Here is a 22,095-nt window from a genome sequence, read left to right as displayed (position 1 = left end):
CTTTCCCGTGGAATTGAGTCTATGTATAACTTAATTACTTTATAAACAAAAATATATTGAGCAGTTTGAAATAAAGATTGAAATCTTTGCTGACGAATGTGCACTAAAGACGATGCTATTGCCACTTTTTCATCACTTTTAAACTTGGATATACAAATGTCTATCACAACAAAACAAGGAGTCCTTCCTAATCCTGCGTTACAATGCACGACAATCGGTGGCCGGGGAAGCGTGATATCCTCGTTGAACTGCCTGACCTCCTGAATGAAGTTCAGAAAGTCTGAAGTATTTTCCGGTACACCATGGTCGGGCCAAGCTGTGTAATTATAATGTGTCACAACCTGCTGAGCGTCAGTGCCATCGGTCAAAAGAAGCGTACTCTTCACGTACTGGGGAAAACGTTCCACTTTTATGGTCGTCACCCAAAACTTTTTGTTGAACGACATAGATGATAGAGGGACGTCACTCCAATAGGGATAGCACTTCTCCTTTCCATTCTCCACTTTCTGACACAGCATCACGATTACTTTGACATGATGCATCCAAACTAAGCGGTAGAAATTGTAGGCCGTGCTTTTAGTTGGGGCCTCCGCAAGAATGTACTGCTTTCCTTGATCGGCTCCATCACAGTAATTGGCATTGATAAAGGTACTCCTGTTCCGTTCTGTCGGGAGCACGACCCTCGAGTGGTCAAAACACACATCGTGGACGAATCGGTTGAGGTCCCGGTTTTTGGAACTTTCTTCAAATGTCCCTTTAACTTCTTCACTCGTTATTCGGTTGTGCTCTGCACTGACTCGTTGCTCCCAATCACTGCTCTCCATCAGGCTGACGAAACTTCTCAAATTAAGGTCTTTGTATGCCATGATTCGATGTAATTAAATTTATTTTACACCAACTATTATAACGTTTATAATTAACGAGTTTCAGCGATGACTGATGATTTTATCCTCGCCAATAGCTTTAAATAGCAATAAATTGTGGCGTTTATGAACAAATATAGGCTGCTATCGCTCGCACAGCAACTGTTTAAATGTCGTCATTCCTATAGGAGGTAAACCGCAAAAATAATCAAGTGCATGTATATTGCAACAATGTAGAATTTAACGTCATTTATCGTGCCGTCATTTGAAACGTAATACTTGAAATCAATAATTCACACTGTTACTAACTGAATTAATAAAATCAATTTTCTTTGTTCTGGGCTTAATGCGTAAGGCGCTATCTATTAGACGCATAGCTTGTTTATCAAAGCCTCGCGGAATGCTTTGGCGCCACACTGTCTGTGGCGTCGAGACCGATTGCTTAGAATTGTATTTATTACATGATAGTTTATCAAAATGAGCGTCCAGGCGATTTTAACCTAAACATGATTATGATCTTGTTATGATTTACAAGAGTGACTAGCCTCTTTACCTTAAGTAGGATTTGGAGGATAAATCTACCGTTTTAACGTTGACTCGGGCTTGCGCAGAAACTACTCCAACTTGAAGTTATGTATGCTTTGAGTTCTTTCCTTGGCATTGATCGAAGACATAATCGCTTTGTGATCGTAAACAAACAGTTTACATCGTCGCGCCACGACCTAAACTTCGATTCGACAAGGGACTAAGTCAAACAGACTTTTCATTTTCAGGGCAATGGACTGAGCTTCCAGTCTACCTGGAAACGTTTACCGGTGATACACGTGTGCGACTATTTTTTCAAATAAAAATGTCTAAGCACTTCAGTATTATTTCGAGAATTATAACGTTCTTCAGGCAATTAATAGTCCGGAAATCGAAAATTCCTAAAGAATCTAACCAAGATCCTGGCCAAGACAAAGACACGTTTGACGATTTTGGGTACCTGCATGTTCGCCGTCAGTGGTCGCAGACTCCTACATTCGGGACTCAAAACTTCTATGGAGGGATATCACGGGACCCGGCTGATCGGAGGAGTGATCTTCAAATATGCGGCCTACACTGTTGTCTTGGTAAGTAATGTAATTACTTCTATTGAATTTTGTTAAGGTAAAAATATGGGTTATTATCATACTAGCCAAGTGTATGAGGTAACTAGCTGATCCAGTCACGCGATGCGTTGACTCAGTTATTAGGTAAGCACTGTAAAAGGTACTTGGCGCGCAGCTCTACCGAGTCTCTTGATCAATTAGTTGAGAAAGAAATGTAAAATTGAAGCATAGCGCCATCTATGAGATGTCAATAACAGACGGTAATATAGTTCTCTATCAACGAATTAACTTAAAGCGCCATCTCTTCGACACTTGTGAAAACTACAATTGATAACTTTTTATGAAAATCAGTTTAGAATTAATCTCAGATATTACACTGACTGTTTCAACGTTGTTTTAATAGCTTAATTTCATTACCGTGCATTACTCTCAATAAATCGACAACTCGTGGCTTATCGATCATTATAGTAATAGAAATGTTTTGACACTCGCATGTGAATATCAAGAGTGAAATATATTTTGAGTTAATAAACAGTTGCCAAGTTTTAAATGAATATAAGTTGCAGATTGAAAGGGAGTGTGAACAAATTAATGGAGATGCGTACAATTTGAAACGAACACTTTTATAGCATTTAAATTTATCATTAGTTTACAGTAGAGAATACAGTTTAAACTCTATTGCAATAGACACAAGGTAAAAAGATATAGGAGTAGCTTTTGCGATCGGGCTTTTCATTTAAATCAGACTCTTTTTTTAACCATGACTGATTCTTATAATTTTTCACATAAGCTGTCACGCTATCGATCTTCACTCCAAAGCCTTCAGTATTTCCATATTTTCTGTAATGTCGAGATTGGCACTTCCATAAAGTGCACTCCAAGTTTCGATACTGCTGCCACTCACGAGGGACCACGCAGATAGTCTTATGCTTATTGACACTGAAAAACGAAGACTATTATTCGTAAAAGACATAGATATTTAGAATAGTATCAGTAAAATAATTAGCTGTACTTACTCTTTACTACAGGCAGAACAGGGCATCTTTGATAATATTTCTGAAGGCTTTATGTTAGACACCAGAGGTTAGCACAGCTCTAGACCAACAAAGAAACTCTTCAGTCTGGAGCGAGGATTGACGTTTATAAAGAAACCTAGAGAGATAAGTTTAATGATTGAAGATCGAAGGGTCATTCGTGAAGTGTTCTGCTCAATTGCATCGATTGGTAGTGCGCAGTTGTTTGTTGTTTTCTCAAATGTCTCGATTCTAACAACTAGTCTAAGGGTTATCTGCTGCTGCATTTAGATGCTTAAGCAGCATCGCGTATTTCTAAAAAAGAAAAATCAATTTAGTATTAACAGATAAAAGGTCAATTCCTTCAAATGAGAATAGGTAGAGTCGAAGACACTTACGTATCAGGCCAAGTGCAGGACACAAAAATAGGGTCGTAGTCATTGTAATAAGGGCAGCTTCTTTCGTCATTGCACCGTTTCATCCAAATCGAATTTTGATGACGCTCCAATCGTGCTCCGATATTTGCTATGACAATCACAGTACCCTCTATTTTCTTATTCTTGCAGAAATTAGCTAAAATTTCTGCTTTGATGATATATCTCAGAGCTTTAATTGACAATACGTTCCATTCAATTGGAATAAACACGACATGGAAACTTGACATATTACGGGCAGTTGAGTGTGAACGTGATGAAAATAGTGACGCGAATGCTTTATTGAAATGTAACACTTACTTATAAGCAATTTATGTGGAATCTCAAGAGCCCTCAAGACTATTGATGTACAATTGGAAGTAATCATTCGAGGGTATATAAATCAAAAGTGTCAGGGTGTTAATCATTCATCAAACGACCAACGTCTGAGATTGATGTATTGCACATAAAAATCAATTAACTCACTACGTGCTCAATTTATTGCCAAGGTAAAAGTTCCAAAGTTTTTCGAGGGGGGAGGTGTCACGTTTAATCCAAGCTAACGAAGTTCTTATTTGCAGATCCGCAGTCTTCCGAAGAGAAACCCGTTTCACCGAGTAAAAACTTCTAATGGCTGATCGCAAGGCATCCAGTCAACCAAAGAAACCAAAGGAAGGGAATGCAGTTACAAGGTTCATTAGACGCCTCAGTCCCACCAAAAGGTACCACGGCTCAACGTCTGGAGCAAGTTCTCCTACTCAAGGGGGGGCTTCGTCATCCAGGGAGCAAGACTCATCAACAAAGGCTGCTGAAAGGCCTGATAAGAGTTCTTTGAATCTGGTGGAATCAAAGTCTAATTCATCCAGCAAAAGTAGTCTGAGTAGAAATTCATTCCAGTCCTCTTGGATAACCCCAGCTCCATCTTACCAATCGTTGAACCAGGATGAACGATCTACGGAGCTCAAACTTCTGGGTCAACTGCATTCGAACTTCGATGAAGCCACAGGGATTCTTGGGAAATACATTTCTTTGCGACGGTGCGAAAAATGATGTAAAGAATTACTTAAACTTGTCGAGATTTTGTATCTTTGCATAACTATGTTAGAGTAAGGTGTACTAACTTGATATTCATTTGTAATTAAACGTTTTACTGGTCTGTTAGGTATTTTATTATCTCTTACGAAGCAGAGTATGTACGCACTGTGGATGATCTAATTGATGAGACCTTTAGTTGAACTGTGTGAAAGAAATAAAATACTAGTGCCTCACTCCAACCAAACCTGAGTACGATAAGCAATACACGTGGTCCATTGATATAAAATGGTTAGAACAGATGTTTCTTCAGTACACTGTTGGCAGTATCAGTGATTCGACGGGTTGCATATATTAATTTAATCAATACAATCAATTAAGCTGAATAATGAGTTCAAAAAAAACTTCTAAGGTTATGGTTGCAAAGAAAAGAAACACTGCGATTCAAATGGAACCGACAAAGACTTCTAAGACTATAGAAAAGTTGGAAAACGCAAGAAAAGTTGCTGATAACCTCCAGGAAGAACGGAAATTGTTGGAAAAGGACTGTTCGGAAGCTAGTGTTACACCAAACCAAAAGTCTATTGCGATTCGCAGGATACTGGGAAAATCCCGAATTTTCAATAACTTGCGAACAGTTTCTCGACCTTAAGATACAAAACAATTAAGCGGGAACCGGCGAAGATTGTTCGTAACTGACATAAGTGGTACACTTGACCCAAATGCAACAAAACAATCGACTGAGCATCCAATAGAAGTGACAAATTGATTTGTTTGATTGATCGACTTGAGTTCAAAAGCCGTGTTCAATGCCGATTTATATCAATTTGGAACAAAGTTTGACAGATTGTGTGAACTAAATGCTTTAGGATTCTGTGATTGGAAGCGTTTTTGAAAAATAAAAGCTTATATGTACTTTATTTGTTTCATTTAAATCTAGACTAACACATTATATGTATCCTAGATTGTGAGAATTTAAAAATATCTTAACTGTAAGGTTACCACAGGTTAATAGGTTAACACTATAGCTAAACCTATTTCTTAGAATGATTGATTACAAATAATTTTTGATGATATTGACTAGTCATGATTGCAAACACGATAACCGAAGTCACGACACCTGGAACAATACAAAAATACCTATTGATATGCAAATAAACTATTTGCTGGAACTTGTAATACACTTTTGTTGTAAACACTTAAAATAATATTGAATTATTATACAAGTCTACTTACGATTTTGAACAAAGTATGCACTTCATCTTGATCCCATAGTACTCGTTAGCACGAGGATGTTGATTCCCGTCGTCCGCTTTCCGCATCCAGGGAGAATATCCACAATAGTTTAATTTAGCTGTAACGTTTTCCAGGCGAACTGTAGTTCCCTCCATATGCCTGCAGTGCTTCCACTGATTTATTGCTTTGTCTGCTATGGTATTTTTTAAAAACTCTTCAGGGTACACCTTCCATTCTTTTGGAACATAGCACGTGTACTGGTCAGCCATTTTTTATTAGGCGCAATCAACGAAGGCTGATGGTAAAGTGATGCTCGGTATTGGAAGTCAAAGGTATTTATAAAGATAGTTCACAATTGAATAATTTGCATAATATTATAGAACTGTTGGGTGCGTATAGTTACCCACACAGACGTGTGTACAGATCCTAGCGACAATGTCTGGCCAAACTACGCAGACAGCACCTCTATAAACAATAAGTCACCTTGTTTCACCTTTTGTCGAAATGATGCACTCGCTGCAGTACGAATAACGCTGAATCTTAAATTACCCACTTTATTTCCAATTTGTCAAACTTGTATCTCATTATTATAATTAGTTAACTTCAACACCTAGTGATGATGAATATTTAATTTAATTTTATTACTCAATGATCGTAAATGTCAAGTTTTATAGACTTCGATGAAATAGTAACTCTAAGTTTTGACGCTCTTGTTCAGAGTATATTTAGCGATTATAACTTTAGAGGGAGAACCTTAGACAGAGACAATTGGAAAATTTTCTTTAGCATATCAACCATCTGGGATTAAACTTGGCCTTGATGTACAAACAATTCAAAACCATAAACTTGTTGTTGTATTAGGCCTACTTTAAGTTTTACGACTTTTTAATAAATGTAAATGGATTCGGCCGATTTAGCGTTACATACAAATGGAGACATTATAAATATTTTAAGTCTAAATTGAAACGTATATGACGTTATATCAAATAAAGTAAGTAATTGATGGTCATAAAACTGTCAAATTGTTTTGGCAAGCAGCCCGATGGAGTAGTTGTAGCGACATCCGTTCTCCGAAGTCGTAAAATGTAGATTCGCATATAAATGTCACTTAAATTGTCAACACACTTCGCGTGAACTATTTGCGTGATGTACTCGCTTAGCGCGTGGGTGGTTGTTGACCATCACGAAAGTGGTGGAATTTCCCTTTATTATCACCCGCTGAGCTTCTATAAATTGATGGTATCCAGTGATCAAGATTATTCGTCACTGAATTCCGTCGAAGGAAAGACGTTTGTCATTTTGCCGTCGAAAATGCACAAATACATTACACATCATAAGTCAAAATATTTAGTTCGTTGTCAGTCGTGGAGTCTAGAGATGTCGCCCCAGAAAAGGAAACAAATTTGGGATCAAGAACAGCTTCGTTTGAAAGATACTTTTGGACCCGTGGATTCGTTATGTAAAGTGACTGTGCTAAAAAGAAGTTCTAGTGATCGATCCATATCCAAAGCCAGTAAAAATCCCTCTTAGTTTTAGAATAGCCATGTTAACTATTAAGGTTATGTTTTAAGTGAACTTTTGAGCTATGAAATAAATACTTCTTATATGAGCATGCGCATTGTTTTTTTTGCTACTTAGCGATAAGAAAATTCCAAATTTGTACTAAAATCTAATAACAGTTTTAATTAATTTTGCAAATTATAAGAACGAAAAGTACACGATTTTGATGAAACTTTTAGCCACTATGAAGCATAGTTTGGCTTATCGTTTTCCTCATAATGCCATTGAGTCATACCTACACCTATTTGTAATCCATATGGGTATTTTGAAAGGAAAATGTGGTTTTCATGGCATAACCACATCCTTTCAATAAATACGTATGTGTTACAGTTGTGGTTAAAATTAATGAGGACATTTCAAAAATATTCCCCATTTCAATTACTCACAAGCCATAGGTTATCAAAATACCGATCCACAATAGAATTAGGTCATATGCCGATAAACTTGCCAACTAAAAGTATATTTCTTCAGCACATTTTACTGAACCAACTTTTTATTAGAAAATAGTTTATAGTTACAGATGCTTTTTGGTGGAGATACAGTACAGCTCAGGTGAGTTCTATACCTGTTTTTAAATCCATATTTTACTCAAGTATCTACACTGCATCATTAATTAGTTCTTCATGGCAATAGATCGAATCTTAATAAAAAATGAGCGGAAGTTGACATAGAAAGTGTAAAGAACTATATTTAGGTCTAAGCTCAGATACTAGTTAAGCCCTTCAATGTGTAAATATGAATTTATTCAATAAATTGTAACTGGCGGTTATAGGCTATTGTGAATTACTCATGAAATTAAACTAATGACGAATTCAGGGAATTTATTCATGGTAGGTAAAATTAAAACATTGTAGTAATAACACGTCATATAAATGGGAATAGGCAGATATTTTAGCTATATATACAGCAGCCGATTATTAATTTTACCAGTTGTTAAGGAAATTTCTGAACGATGTCCGTAAAAACAGTCATTGTAATAACCATTATTTGCGGGATTTTATGTAAGTACTAAATTATTACATTTCTGTTCTTTCTTTTTTGTATGAGGAACCTACAAATTGAGTTACAATGTCTGGTGGATAAAATTCCAACTATAAATAGCTTACAAATCTATAGCTTGTATTCGTGACCACTATCTCACATGTGTACATTTATAAAAGTGTAAGCATATCGTTGCGCGCGCAGTTTCTATATTAAACTTTATACTGGACTGTATACAAATCAAGACGATACAAATTGCAGTAATATAGTTCAGTACAGGGTCTTGCACGTAAGTTGCGCGCGCATGCGAAGAACCTTAACCATTTTTGTAAAAGTCAACAGCTATGGTTAATGTTTGCTGATAGTATTTAAGGTTATAAATTTTTTAAATTAGGACTATATCAGTATTTTTGAATTTGTTACGTAAATTATAATTTGAAACAATTTCAATGTGATTTTAACTTCGTCTTTTATTTTCAGGGTACTCAAATGCCATGGAAATTGAGTACAAACCCAGCCAAAATCTAAAGGACAAACTTTTTTCGTCCCTTTCCAACAAGAGCCCGACAGGGCAATTTCGGTTGCAAAGATGGCCACCTGCAAACCACCCGAGAAGAAATAAAGACAATACATGGCGAAAAAGAGTTACGTAGAAATAAATTTAGTAACTGATTAATCGTGTTGCAAAAAATGAAACACAATATTTCATCAAAATAACTTTCATTCAGTGAATCATCAATATAGTGACTTATAACTAGTCATTTTGATTGCAATAACTAACTAAGTTAGAAAAATGTGATGTTATGTGCTTTTGTAAGTGTCCTGTTGTATCATCATCGTATTATCTAGGAATATTACCCAGTATTTATAAGCTTCGGGCATGTATTGTGACCTCAGTAATGTAAGGGTCATTTTAAGTTAAGAGGTAATCGCTATACTGATAGCACGTAGCACGAAAAAAATTTTGATTTCTTATAATTTTATTAAAACATTTTTACCTCTTAACTAAGAATGACCTATGAAGCTCTTATTTAGCCAGTATTGATCAAAGCCAAATTACTTAATTCCTTATGATTATGATTATTGTTTTAAAGTTTTTTGCATGTGAGTGATAGGTTATCACTAATTGTAGAGTGATTGGAATTTTATGTTAATTTGTAAGCATAATTGTGTAATGTATAAAATTTTGATGACTCAAACTTAATAATATGAAAACTGATGAAATATTGCATAATTTTTGCTCGCAAGGATTGACCCATTTTCAGTTCGAAATTAATAAAATTTTTCACCAATTACATATTTTCTTTTGACATTTCATACCGTTACATTGTGTCATATAAAAGCAGTTCAGTTTCTGTCATAGTTCAGAGAAATTACCTCTTAAACATACACGGAAAAAGGAGTTTAAGCTCTACACTTATGCTATGAGCTCTACACACACTAGATGACGTATTCAACAAGAGTAGAAGCAATACGCATAAATGTTTTGCAATAGGACAAACATTATGCCATTGTAGCCATAAATATATCACTTTGAATGAATTATAATAGCAATCAAATGAAGAACAATTCCAACATAAAATCAAGACAAATCTAGAATAGCTGAGTAAGTCTATAGCTTCTCGAATAGTGAACAGAAATAACGAACAGATACCGCTGAGCTTCTAGGAACCGTGACGTAATCCGGTGACAGTAATTCATAGTAATATGTATTGTTCAAAAGAGACTAACTTTCGAGTTCGGTAACTTTCCTTGTTAAAAAAAAACAACTAATTTCACTTGATTTAGAGTCTCGTGTTCCGCGTGCTCCGGCACCCGGAGGTGCCCGAGTTCAAGCAGTGCGTGGCGTTCGACGCCTTCCCGAGCCACCGCCAGGAGCTCGCCTACAACGTGTTCTGCCTCTGCGCCATGTACTTCCTACCGCTGCTCATCATCACAGTCTGCTATGGGTGCATTTTCTACGAGATATCTAAGAATTCAAAGGAGATATCAGGTTAGTAGGTATATCATGGAACTTTTATGATAAGTTTAACATGCAAAACTTGTTTACTTAAATTTACCTCTATATACAGTTGCGGCAAATAATCTTTATTATCTCAAAAACGCCTTTAGCAATTTCGATGAAATTTACAATATAGAGACTTATGAAAACGACAATTTTATGAACCTAGGGTACATTAAAAAAAAATAGTTTGCCCGAGTTTTCGCGGTAGCCCGCTGAGTATTAAATTGTAATGATTCGATTTAATGTTCAAACCAGAGGCTAACGAGGGCGAAACATCGATCCATCCCTTCCTCACGCTTTAAGGTCGTGATTCCGTGATTCTCGTGATGATGATATTCAATCATTGTTTATATGATATAAAGTCTAATTTCAAGCATTTTTGAATAAATGCCTGCATTAAAATAACAATATGATAGATTTTTTGCCGCTACTGTAAACACACCTCCCACATTTCAGATGATTATAGCTAATATACATATACTTATTTTCAAGTCCATTTAGCCATTTATCATGCTGAGCATGCCAAAAAAATAGGCAACAATTACCTAAACACATTATTTAGGTAAAATCAATTGGATAAAATATCTACATATTTCTTAGAATAATCAATTATTCCTGTAAAAACACTTGTTATGGTTCTAATTGACCGAAGCGTTAGCGAAGGTCTACGTTTTGAATCGAGCAATACACTTTCGTATACTGTCCGGATGTTCTCCTCTACAGGTCGCAATTCTCATCTGATTCTTGTGAAATTTTGTAAGTAGGGTCTTTAGAACTCTTGATCTTGATCTTGTAGAATTTTACTGTCGTTTCGTTTTTTGGAAAATGTTCAAAATGGTGGAAAGTGGCATAAAGGACTTAAGTGCCTTTGTGGTCTCTGGCATTTAAGACCATTGTGAGTACGCTGTACGCTAAAATGACTCAACGAAGTTTTTTTTTTTTTTTGTTTTATTATTTCTTATCGCGAGGTCTAGAGCTTACAGAACCATTAAATAGTTGTAATTGATATGAAATATGCTTATCAGATTTATTATTTAACTCTTCAATCACTTGACTTTTTCCATGGCTTCTAAATTGCACGATGAGAATATTAAATAAAATATATTTTTCCATTAATTTGCCACTGGACTTCGAAGCTTAAGCAAGTTGATACTAGCATTTACCTAATCTACATATATCTACATATATATTATGTCTTGAGATCCATTCTATCTAGTTGGCCAAGTGCCAAAATTTGACATATCCAGTTTGCGAACAATAGCCAAAACATGTAGTGACGGTAAAACAAAAATTAGACATCAACATTTTATTGAATGCCTAATGCAGGTTCTATTTTTTGAACATATTAGGATATGAAAACAAAACCAGAATCAATATAGGTGATGGCGTAAAGCGACATCTACCGAAAGATGATTACATCTTTTTAACGGCACCCCAAAAGCGTGTATACATAAGGTAAGGAATGGAAAGATTTGCGAGGTTCTGGTAGGCTTCCGTAGCTCAATGGGGAATGGATGAAAATATTAAATGTGCCTGATTATTTTTCTGGTCATAGGAATAACCATTTCTAGTTACAGAAAAAAGCTACAGATTTTTTGGTTGCGTCATACATTTTATAAAAATAAAAACATTTTGCTTCACCGCACGTCCGGCCCATTACGGCTGTTAAGAGAACTTTCTAAGTCTTAAAAAGTTATCGCTATTTGAATCTGTGGAGCGCATGACATTGACAGTTGATTGACAGCTTGTCATTGTTCTCGCGGAATTCATAACCTTTTGTGCTCTCATCTGGTGAACTGGTTTCTTTGTATTTATGTGATTATTACGACTCGCTTCCCCACCCGGACCTCTGATTTTGCCTGCTCCAACGACGACCTTCGCTTTTGAACCCCGGACCTGATTTTGATAGCAATTTCGACGACCCCTGGCATTTGAATTCTGCAAACATGGATACCGCTGCTTTTGTTAGAGCAAACTCATCTAATTTGCCAATAGTAGACCCATATATGCTTATGGAGTTTATGAAGAATAGCGACAAACATAATGCCGGTGAAATAAGAGATGCCAAAGCTTTGTCGTAAGTATCAACCTAACCCCTATCTCATTACCGCGCTTTATCTTGATATTGACCTGGCAAGCGAAAAATTAACACGCGGGACCTGGGTCATTTTTCATAAAATGTTTCAAATTAAAACAATATAAATTTTGGACATTTTTCATTTTGTAGCAAAGTAATCACATATTTAAATTTGCTTTAAAGTGTCTGTGGTTCCTTTAAATTGGTAACATTAATCCTATTTTGTTATAAAAGGAGAAAGTACTTAATTGTTTGTTTGTTTAAGGTCTTCAAGAGAATCATATGTTGAGACTGCTATTGGATATGTTGAAACAAAGCGGACTGGGAATCTTTGTGATGTGAGAGCTAAAGTTGTTCCTGAACAAAGAATAACAAGCAAATACTATGTTGTGATGTTCCATTTAGAACGAGGCTACACCTATATGCAGTGCCAAGGAGTCGAGCCAATCTGAAATACGCAGGCAGCCGACTTCACTTGGGATGCGATCCGGAGGGAGAAGCTAGTACTGGGGTGCCCCTGGCCATAGATGAGAACAGTATTCCATGTGGGGGCGCTTATAAAGCTGTGGGCCGGTGTGAAATACTGTCTCATTTATAAATCTATCTAGCACCCCAAAGCTTTTTGGAGGCTAATTTGGCCTTACCCTCTACATATATGGCCTAGGAACTGGACTTACCTGCCTACTACTCGAGGTTACCTATGGTATATGATAAAATAAAACAACATAATATCATCAAACGTCTTTTATTATTGGATTCTGAAGATTACTTAATCCGCAAGCTATAATGACCAGGTCGTCCAAATATTTTAAATGTTTGTTATTAACCACAGAGTGGGGTTTTAACATATGGAATTCCCGTAATCTCCTAATTACACGCTCAACGTGCACCCTCAATTTGGCAATCTATTTACCTTATTATATTATATAACCTTTGTTTTAATTACGCCTTTTTTTGCCATTTTTTGATTGGCGAAGACACTAGGAGGTCTTAAGAGTTTTCCATTTTTTGTGATTAAGAGTGATTCAATCTCCTTAAAACCACGATCGGCCATGATTACTGCATTTAGGGGAAGTACATCAACAAAGCAACTGTTCTTCGTGATGGCTTTATCAGATGTACGTCCCCCATAACCCTGTGAGATGAATGAAATGTATCCAGCGGGTGTGCAGCCAATCAAATATTTCATCGTGTTGCATGATTTGTACTGCGACCAAGTCTGCGCCTGCTTCTCTGGATCGCTGGGTTTTTCTATTTGAATCTCGAAACAGTCTATAATACACTGTACATTCGAATATCTGATTTTAAATGCTAATGGTAAAAAAAATTTTATTTCTGATAGTGGTGGTAAATATATACAATTTTGAAAGTATGTGGACAAAACTACGACGTTCTTTTCAAACACTAAACGTATGGTTGACCTGGCCATTTGAAATTCTTCACTCATCCTAGCAAAAGAGTCATTGTTTTTTAATTTAAATAGACATATGATAATATGAAATGCCAAACAAGAGCACTCCTGGGCAATGAAATTAATAATCCACCAAAAGCTTTTTGGCAGACCTAAAAACATTTTGGGTTTGTTAGTAATAATTTTTAGTAGGTGCTCCCTGCCACGTTTTTCAATATCCTCTTGTTGAGCACTCGAAGACGAGTCGAAGTTGGATGTCCCAAACAAGGATGGTGATTGATTGGGACTCTTCTCAGTGTTCGGTAGTTGCATCATTCGTGATGGCATCACACTTTCTTTTATTTTTCGCCCACGGAATTGAGTAGCTATGGTTTGAGTCTTCGGCTGGGCCAAAACAAACTTGTTTGAAACACCTATTCTTTTATCACACTGTATAGCTGCATCTATCTGAAACAAAAATGCAAAGAATAAATAAACAAAATATAATGCAACTTGTGACCCTACAATTTAACAATCACAGAAACAGGTAAAAGTTTATTCTTAGGTAAGGAAAGTGTGCATTTATTAAATTCAAATTATTAAAGCCACACAAGTTGTAGTAGGTGCATTTGTATATAAATATTTGACATTATATCCATTCCTGTGTTCTATAAATACATCTTCATGCACAAAGACCACTAGTAATTTTTACCTATACTTTTTCAGTAGGCCTAGCACATGACTGGCGCTACAGTATCTCGCAGCGAGATAGACTACCCGTCTTTTTCTATGTTAATTTAAGAGGGGCGGGTAGTCTATCTCGGCGCGAGATACTGTCGCGCCAATCACGTGCTAGAGCAGGTCAAGTGCTTATTTAACAATACTACGTTACCATACATTAGAACTTGTAAATTAGTGATTTAAGAAAAATTTAAAAAAATAAATAATTAGCACAGGTAGCAAAGTAAAGTTGGAATTTAAATTCAGTGTGTCAGATTAACTATACCCAATAATATTAATACATTTATGTGCGCAACACTATTGTGAATATTTACACTGTCAGAGACCTGCATGCCAGCATTGTCAGCAGCACTTGAAGTTGATGGCCGATTAAGATCTTCAATATTCTTATTGATTGCACTTAATGGTTTTTTTGAAAAATTCTTAAGTATGGCATTTATTTTCAGTCTTGGCTTTGCACCAGAGATCCATTGTCCATAATTTTCCAAATCTTCTTCAAACTGTAAAAATATTAGAAAACATTAAACTAACAGTTGTCATAATCTTCCAAATGTTCCCCAGTATTTGCTGTAGCTCACTTATGGAGCCTGGGATCTGCTGGGCAATATAACATTAAGTATTGGCATAGGCACACATTTTTTTAACTGGAGGAAACTAGGCATTGTTTTGATCAGCCAGTTTCCTCATAGTGTTTTTGTTCACCATGTACTGACAAATACCACATGTTATTTTAATACAAAGTGAAAATTCATTGATATGACAAAGGGTTTAAACATGACATAGCAGCATCCACATTAATGTAATGTATTAATAAAATTGTTTTTTACCAGCTTACCATAAATTATTCCATCCATTATTCCACAATTTAAAAAAATGCCATATCATCAAAACTAACATGGGGGGTAATTCATTTTTTTACAGAATGGTAAACAAAACAAGGTAACTTACATTTAAGTGGTCCGCACAGCAAAACAGTGCTCGGTTTGGACAGTTCCTGCCAACCAATTGACACCAACGTTGTTTCAGCTCTTTTCTTACAGTAAAAAACTTCAAATCCGGGTTTTTCAGATCAGTCTTGGAGCACGTTGGTATAAAGCATGTTTTAGGATCTTTATATAGTTTATAAGCGTTTGTATTCATGGTGATGAACACGGTACCAAACTAATAGTCCAGTTTCAGTTGCAGTGCAGTCGTCCGGGGTTCAAAAGTGTAGGTCGTCGTTGGAGCAGGCAAAATCAGAGGTCCGGGTGGGGAAGCGAGTCGTAATAATCACATAAATACAAAGAAACCAGTTCACCAGATGAGAGCACAAAAGGTTATGAATTCCGCGAGAACAATGACAAGCTGTCAATCAACTGTCAATGTCATGCGCTCCACAGATTCAAATAGCGATAACTTTTTAAGACTTAGAAAGTTCTCTTAACAGCCGTAATGGGCCGGACGTGCGGTGAAGCAAAATGTTTTTATTTTTATAAAATGTATGACGCAACCAAAAAATCTGTAACTTTTTTCTGTAACTAGAAATGGTTATTCCTACGACCAGAAAAATAATCAGGCACATTTAATATTTTCATCCATTCCCCATTGGTTAAGAGCAAACGCACGGATTGCGGAGGTTGCGGGTTCAAGTCCAGCCGGAAGCGTAAATTCTTCAATTTTTTCCTTTAATATAAAATTTGGAGTATCGCCCGCAGAACTATCTGCTTGTTAAAAAAATACTTTTGTATGTATGTCCTTTAAGTTGAAGGATTGCACAATGATTATTAATAACAAATATATTGTTTATTGCACAACGAATAAAATGAAATCTCACAGCTATACATAGTAAGCATTATAAAAAAACAATGTGGTCTTGTGCCGAAGTGTTCGGCAACTAGACCGACGTGTGGATGCTACCACGCAAAAATAAAGAATGAAGAGCGGAGCGTGGCGGAGCGGCCGCCACACCGGCGTAAGCCACTATCGGAAGTGGACGGAAGTTGCCTTGACAGTTTTAATCAAAATAGTTACTCTTAAATGTGAGCGATGCTACCTGTACAATAGGGAAACTACATATGGTTAATATAAAATGATATCTGAAAATGAAGTGATGAAATATAATTAAAACCTAGATTATGCTCCTTTTCTTTTTCGAATAGAATTTTTCAGGAACGTCCTCTATGTTACCTACATTTTATTCACACTCCAAGTTTCCACTGAAGAAACTTTGACTTTTTGTGTCTAGTTTTGTCCAAGTAGGTCAGGTTTGAGTCATTGAGTAGAAAAATGTTAAATAAATGTCAATAGGACAAAAAATGCTCACGTATTTAAGCTCCCTGTAAGGTTTTCAAGGGATTTGCTTCCATAAAGGCAGTTTTTTCGGTGTAACGAATTCCAATAATTTTCGAATAGAATTATTCACACAATTGTGCCGTGACCTTTATCAGATTTCAATACATTTTAATTTCAATATTAATATTTTTAGGCATTGAAATCCCTTGATAACTACGCCAACATCATAGTCAAGTTAACAAATTTTTCAACACACTTGCTCAAAACGGCGTTTTTATTCCACGGATTTTTGGCTCATAATCCTAGATACTAAACACGCGTGCATTTTCAGTATATTATACCACTCGTGCTTTTTCATTATATTATCCGACTGAGTTAAGAAGGTAACTGATTGCTAATAATATATATGGAAACGGAGCCTTCTTAAACTGGTCAAGTAGATTTTACAACGTGGACTGGCGGGAGCCGGCGCCCCGCCCGCCGCTGGGGCCCGCCGGCCGCCGGTGCCGGGGCGAGGGGCAGCAGGTGGTATGACAGATGCAACACTGCATACTAACCGATTTAACAATTAAAATTGTCATTACACACATAGGTTTTCTTATTGCGCGCTCGCTTGCAGCTCGCGCGCACAATATCGCATGTACTACTGTACCACAATGTACTATAATTTAACTGGTACGAGTACTTACTGGTTAAGATCAATATACATCTACTCTATATTAACTGTTACAACACAATTGTTCATTAATAACATAGACATTCTACATTAGATTAACGTATACCAACATTAGTATACTCATATCTTACCTATTTTTATAGTTTTAATAAGTAGCTAAACTAAATTTGACTTGTTTCAAAGTTCAAACCTGTGAGAAAATGCACAGAAACGAAGACAGCAGACACAAAGTTAATATATCGCAGTCGAGTGCAATGCGCGCAGCGACGTAGACGCATTGATGAGTAATTAAATTAATCAATTGCGAAATTAGCGCGGCTCGGCAGCCGCTAGCAAATTTACGTGATGAGGGTTACCGAACCGAGTCAACCCATCGTGAATGAGTTCCTCGCCTTTCTGCAACAAAAAAACAAGCTGGTGCTGGAAGGAGCGATGGATGTGGCGACCGCTGTCCAGGTGAATACACGTGCTTCGAGTTTCACCGTCGAAGACATCTGTGGAGCGAAGCAAGTGCTGTGCAAGTCCCTTGGGATCGTCGGCACCTATGTACCTCACCGGAGAGGGGATGAAACCGGGAAGAAGACCCTTGAGGATATAATGAAAATCCTGAGGGAGAATGAAGGCCGGATTCCGGACTTTGTGGCGATGGGTATCCTGCCGTCGTGTGATCCGAATCAGGTCGACGTTCGCTGCTTGTCAAAGGAAATTGTGGTCCTAAGAACAACATTAGCGGAAGTTATTTCTAAGTTTGAGGCTAGCCTAGTCACTATTGCCGAATTACGCAACGAAATCATAAATTTGCGGAATGCTCCAACTCGGTCGGCGGCTTCAAATTTCAAGAACGATAATCGGCCTGATACTGGTATCGAGTCGGTTAGTTTGCGTGTTGCTGACACGGTAAAATGTGCTGCACGCGCCGCTGCTCCGCCCGCGCGCCCCCCGCGCATGCGAGCGCCCCCTATCACGAAGTCACGTCAGCGTGCATATGCTGACGTCACCGGTCAGCCTGTCGCAGCTAACCGGGTCAACGCGCCTTCTAAGGTGTATGGAACACGGGCTCCAATTAAGGAGAAGTCCACCCCCACCGATGTGGATAAGGAGGGATTCACACTGGTGGAAAGGAAACGCAAGGCGCGCAGGGCGCCTCGTAAGACTCTGTGTGGCACTGCGGAGCCGGTTAATTCTGGCCTACGAGTCGCGACACCGAGTAAGACGCTTTACGTGTCACGCCTTTATTACTCTGCCGTAGCCGACGAGGTGGTGGAGTACGTTCGTCGGAAGACTACACGCTGAGGGTACACCAGCTTCAGTCGCGTCAATATGTGCACTTCAGTTCAAGTGTGGTGCGCGTGCCGCGGCCGCTGCAGGACACTATCGCAAGCGCGGACTTCTGGCCAAAGGGTATGGTATTTCGGCGGTTCCGGGGCAACCTGCCGAATCCTACACCGAGTCAGACGACGCTACGGAGCCACGCAGTTACGTCGTCGCCTAAATCCAATGTTTAAATTGTATTTTTTTTTGTTTTATCTCGTATCTTTGTATTTTTTATTTTTTATATGTTTTGTAGTTCGCAGTGCCTTCGTAGTAATACTGTAATGCTGTGTTACTAATTTTAATAATAGAATAAAATAAATATCTAATCCATACGGATTATTCCAGACAGATCGTCTGACTAGAAAGTTAAATTTACGGTAGATACTATGCTAAGTCGAAGATAATTTCGTGCGTCGTATAAAACTCGTAAAGCAACCTACGTGATTACGAGTAACCTACGGATGACGCGATACGATTATAATACCTATGTCTACAACTTGATTGTTTTCTGGCGCCGAGACGCCATTCTAAACCACATTACATTTTCCTATATACTGTCATAATAAAGTTGTGAGAAAGTAATTTATTTTATACTACGCCGGTGGCAAACAAGCATACGGCCCGCCGTATGGCAAGCAGTCCCCGCAGCCCATGTACGCCTGCAACTCCAGAGGAGAAAATGCGATAAATGTTATAATATTATTGATATTACCTATGTATATATGTAGGTAGGTATACTAAAGAACTAGCATCTACAGCGTTTGCATGTAACACCATAAACTTTATGGCACACGGTCACGGTTCCTCCCAAATTCTTGAGTAGGAATATAGAAACCTGAATACAACATTCAGGTTTACACATTCATATTATAATTTGAACATACAGAAAAGGAATGTTTTCTAGCTTTGAAATAATCCTCTTTTTATGAATTTCCACGACACTCACTATCTCAAATCTCAAATCAAGATTAGTAGAGACTCTTAAAATATAGTACAGGGTTTATTTTTGCTTCAAATAACATATTATTTCAGATCGCGTTTATTTTTTAAGCTGAAACTGTGAGCGTGGCTAAGTTAAAATGATAAACGCTTTTGCTATTTCAGGTTTGCAAAAATAATACGCTAACATCGAGTACGAAATGACTTATATGACACAAATCAAATTAATAACATAAAATAAGGCAAAATATTCTCCTCCTCCTTTTTTTGAAGTCGGTTAAAAATGAGATCCGAACTAATCTCAATAAGGATTATACAGTGTTTCTATATCCCAAATACTAGAATGACAGCTCAATCGAGCTCTCGTAATCACCCGATTTACCTATCCGGGTTTGTACCAAAATAGCTATTAGAACGGGTATAAGGTATTAAATTAAACGACGACAGTTGAATGGGCAGTTTCTTAACTAGTTTTAGTAGTTTTTTCAATCGAAATGTCACTGAAGTTTCTGAGGCATAAAAACCATGAGTTGGTACTACCTTTGGGTAGAAGGTGAAATGGCAGTTAGGTACTTACGTGAAAATTAGTGGCTTTGCTATGAATTGGCACAGGCCTTAGGTTCCTGATTACCTGAGACAAGGATCCCTTTATTAAGTCGTAGCTAAATCCGGAACAAAGATTTCAAGTATCATGATCTTTAGTGTCGTACTATATTTACGTGACAGTGTTGTCAGCATAACAAAAACCATCCTACGACCCTTATCTTTCCGCACAGACTCTATGATGAAACACATTTTCCAAGATGGTGGCGATTCGTCGAGGTCCCAAACTTCGGATAGTCGAAAATTAAAATATATACCAATTTTCAGGGTGTTTAGCCAACGTGCCAATCGTTAACGCTCCGTAGCGTAGCGTAGTCATCTCTCTCTATCACTCTTCCATATTAGTGCGAAAGTGACGGTTGCGTTTCGTTCGCTACGGAGCGTTAACGATTGACACGTTGGCTACGGACCTAGGTGTTCAAGAGATTTCGACCTTTGTCGATTCGATCGATTACCCAAAGAATGATTAATTAAAGACCAGTATGACCTGTGTCGAAGCGTCGGAAATAGAGGTACTTAAAAAATACCGTCAAAGGTCAGGTCTATACAAAAGAAAATGGTTTAATAAATGTTAAGGAGAATTCAAATATCGAAATCTCGCTTAATTCTGCACATAAGTAAGTATTTGGATTTCAATTATTAGTCTCTGCCTTAAACCCGTCACTACCGTGAATGCCCATGACAAGTGCAAACTAGTTTTAATTTTAAAGTTGCGACGAATGGTACCAAAGCTGTATTCATAAAGTTTCAATCTTAACGAGAGGGTAATTAAGTACACATGTAACAACTTGAGTCTTCGGCCAATTAGACATTTATGTAGATTGTGCGAAGCACATAAGTAACTATTTGGATTTCAATAAGTCTTTTCATTAAACCCGTCACTACCGTGATTGCCCAACACACGTTCGAACTCGTTTTAATTTTAAAGTTGCGACGAATGGCACCAAAGCTGTATTCATAAAGTTTCAATCTTAACGAGGGGAGTAAATAAGCACACATGTAGCTACTTGAGTCTACGGGCATTTGGCAATTAGACATTTATGTAGATCGTGCGAAATGTTTCCCGTATGAACTTGACTCAAAAAGGTCTTTTAAATTTGAATTTTCCTTTAAGGAAGAGGAAGGAATATGACGATAGTAATGGTAATGCCCTTTTGTGCTTGTGTGACAAGTGTGGTTGTGTACGATGCAGTCTCTTTACTAATGATACAGATTGCTGGAACAAATGCCACAAATGATCTTAGGCATGGCGTTTTCACATTGTAGGGGGAGTCCGGGAGACTTGAACCTCTTTTTACTCAGAAGCCACTAGAGTTTTATCTGTAAGTGTTAGCAACTCGATATTTCGTGTATAGATGACATATTTAAATAGGTATCTTTAGAGCATATCAAAGTGCTGATAAAGTACAAAATTTAAGTTCTGCAAAAATATTTTTCTTAAACGGGGTATTGGCTCAAGTCTCCCCAACCTATGGGAGAGTTGACCAGGGGGTGAGGGAGATATGACCATACATATGTTAGGTAGGAAAAACAGTGAAAAAAGTGCTGTTTAATCCAATATATTTATTAAAAAAGGAAAGTAGTTGTAACGAAGTATTTTTACCCATAAAACAAAATGTTAAAATTTAATAAACTTTATAAAATTTTAAAATCGGCCACATTAACATGAAATTCAAGAGATCAATTATCTTTAACGTATTATTATTATTAATTATTTCTGTGAGATCAATTCAGTCAACAAATTATCAAAGGCACATGCAAGGTCCTTTTCATTTTACATACCATAATAATCGAAAACATAAATTCTTCATGTCAAATTAAGTTGTCCACATCTTTGTCAGTTAACCCATCGCAAACTTCGTGAATATACCTATCCTTTGCAGGAACCAC

General features: G+C 37.2%; 2 protein-coding genes and 1 long non-coding RNA gene across 4 annotated transcripts in view; 2 read left to right on the top strand and 1 right to left on the bottom strand.

Annotated features, from left to right (window-relative positions):
- Positions 1-22,095, top strand: part of LOC133527241 (adipokinetic hormone/corazonin-related peptide receptor variant I-like) — a 66,764-nt gene that overhangs the window by 19,843 nt on the left and 24,826 nt on the right. The window contains exon 4 of the mRNA XM_061864154.1: positions 9,978-10,182. Within this exon, the coding sequence (XP_061720138.1) occupies positions 9,978-10,182 (205 nt within the window). The remainder of the gene's footprint in view (positions 1-9,977; positions 10,183-22,095) is intronic.
- LOC133527240 (uncharacterized) lies at positions 11,794-13,002 on the top strand. The gene is made up of 2 exons (XM_061864153.1): positions 11,794-12,271; positions 12,537-13,002. The coding sequence occupies exons 1-2, from the start codon at positions 12,141-12,143 to the stop codon at positions 12,721-12,723; spliced, it is 318 nt and encodes a 105-aa protein (XP_061720137.1). The 5' UTR covers positions 11,794-12,140; the 3' UTR covers positions 12,724-13,002.
- LOC133527242 (uncharacterized) lies at positions 13,988-15,528 on the bottom strand. Of its 2 annotated transcripts, none has more exons than XR_009800845.1 (3): positions 15,351-15,528; positions 14,729-14,902; positions 13,988-14,125 (listed from the first exon to the last, which is right to left on the bottom strand). It is a non-coding gene; the product is annotated as an uncharacterized LOC133527242 (long non-coding RNA). The 2 variants fall into 2 exon arrangements; XR_009800846.1 differs by having other exon boundaries at positions 14,029-14,125; positions 14,717-14,902.

Source organism: Cydia pomonella, chromosome 17 (genome assembly GCF_033807575.1).
Source record: "Cydia pomonella isolate Wapato2018A chromosome 17, ilCydPomo1, whole genome shotgun sequence".
Lineage (NCBI taxonomy): Eukaryota > Metazoa > Arthropoda > Insecta > Lepidoptera > Tortricidae > Cydia > Cydia pomonella.
The sequence above is the reverse complement of the archived record's forward strand: the minus strand, read 5'-3'. Positions and strand labels throughout refer to the sequence as shown.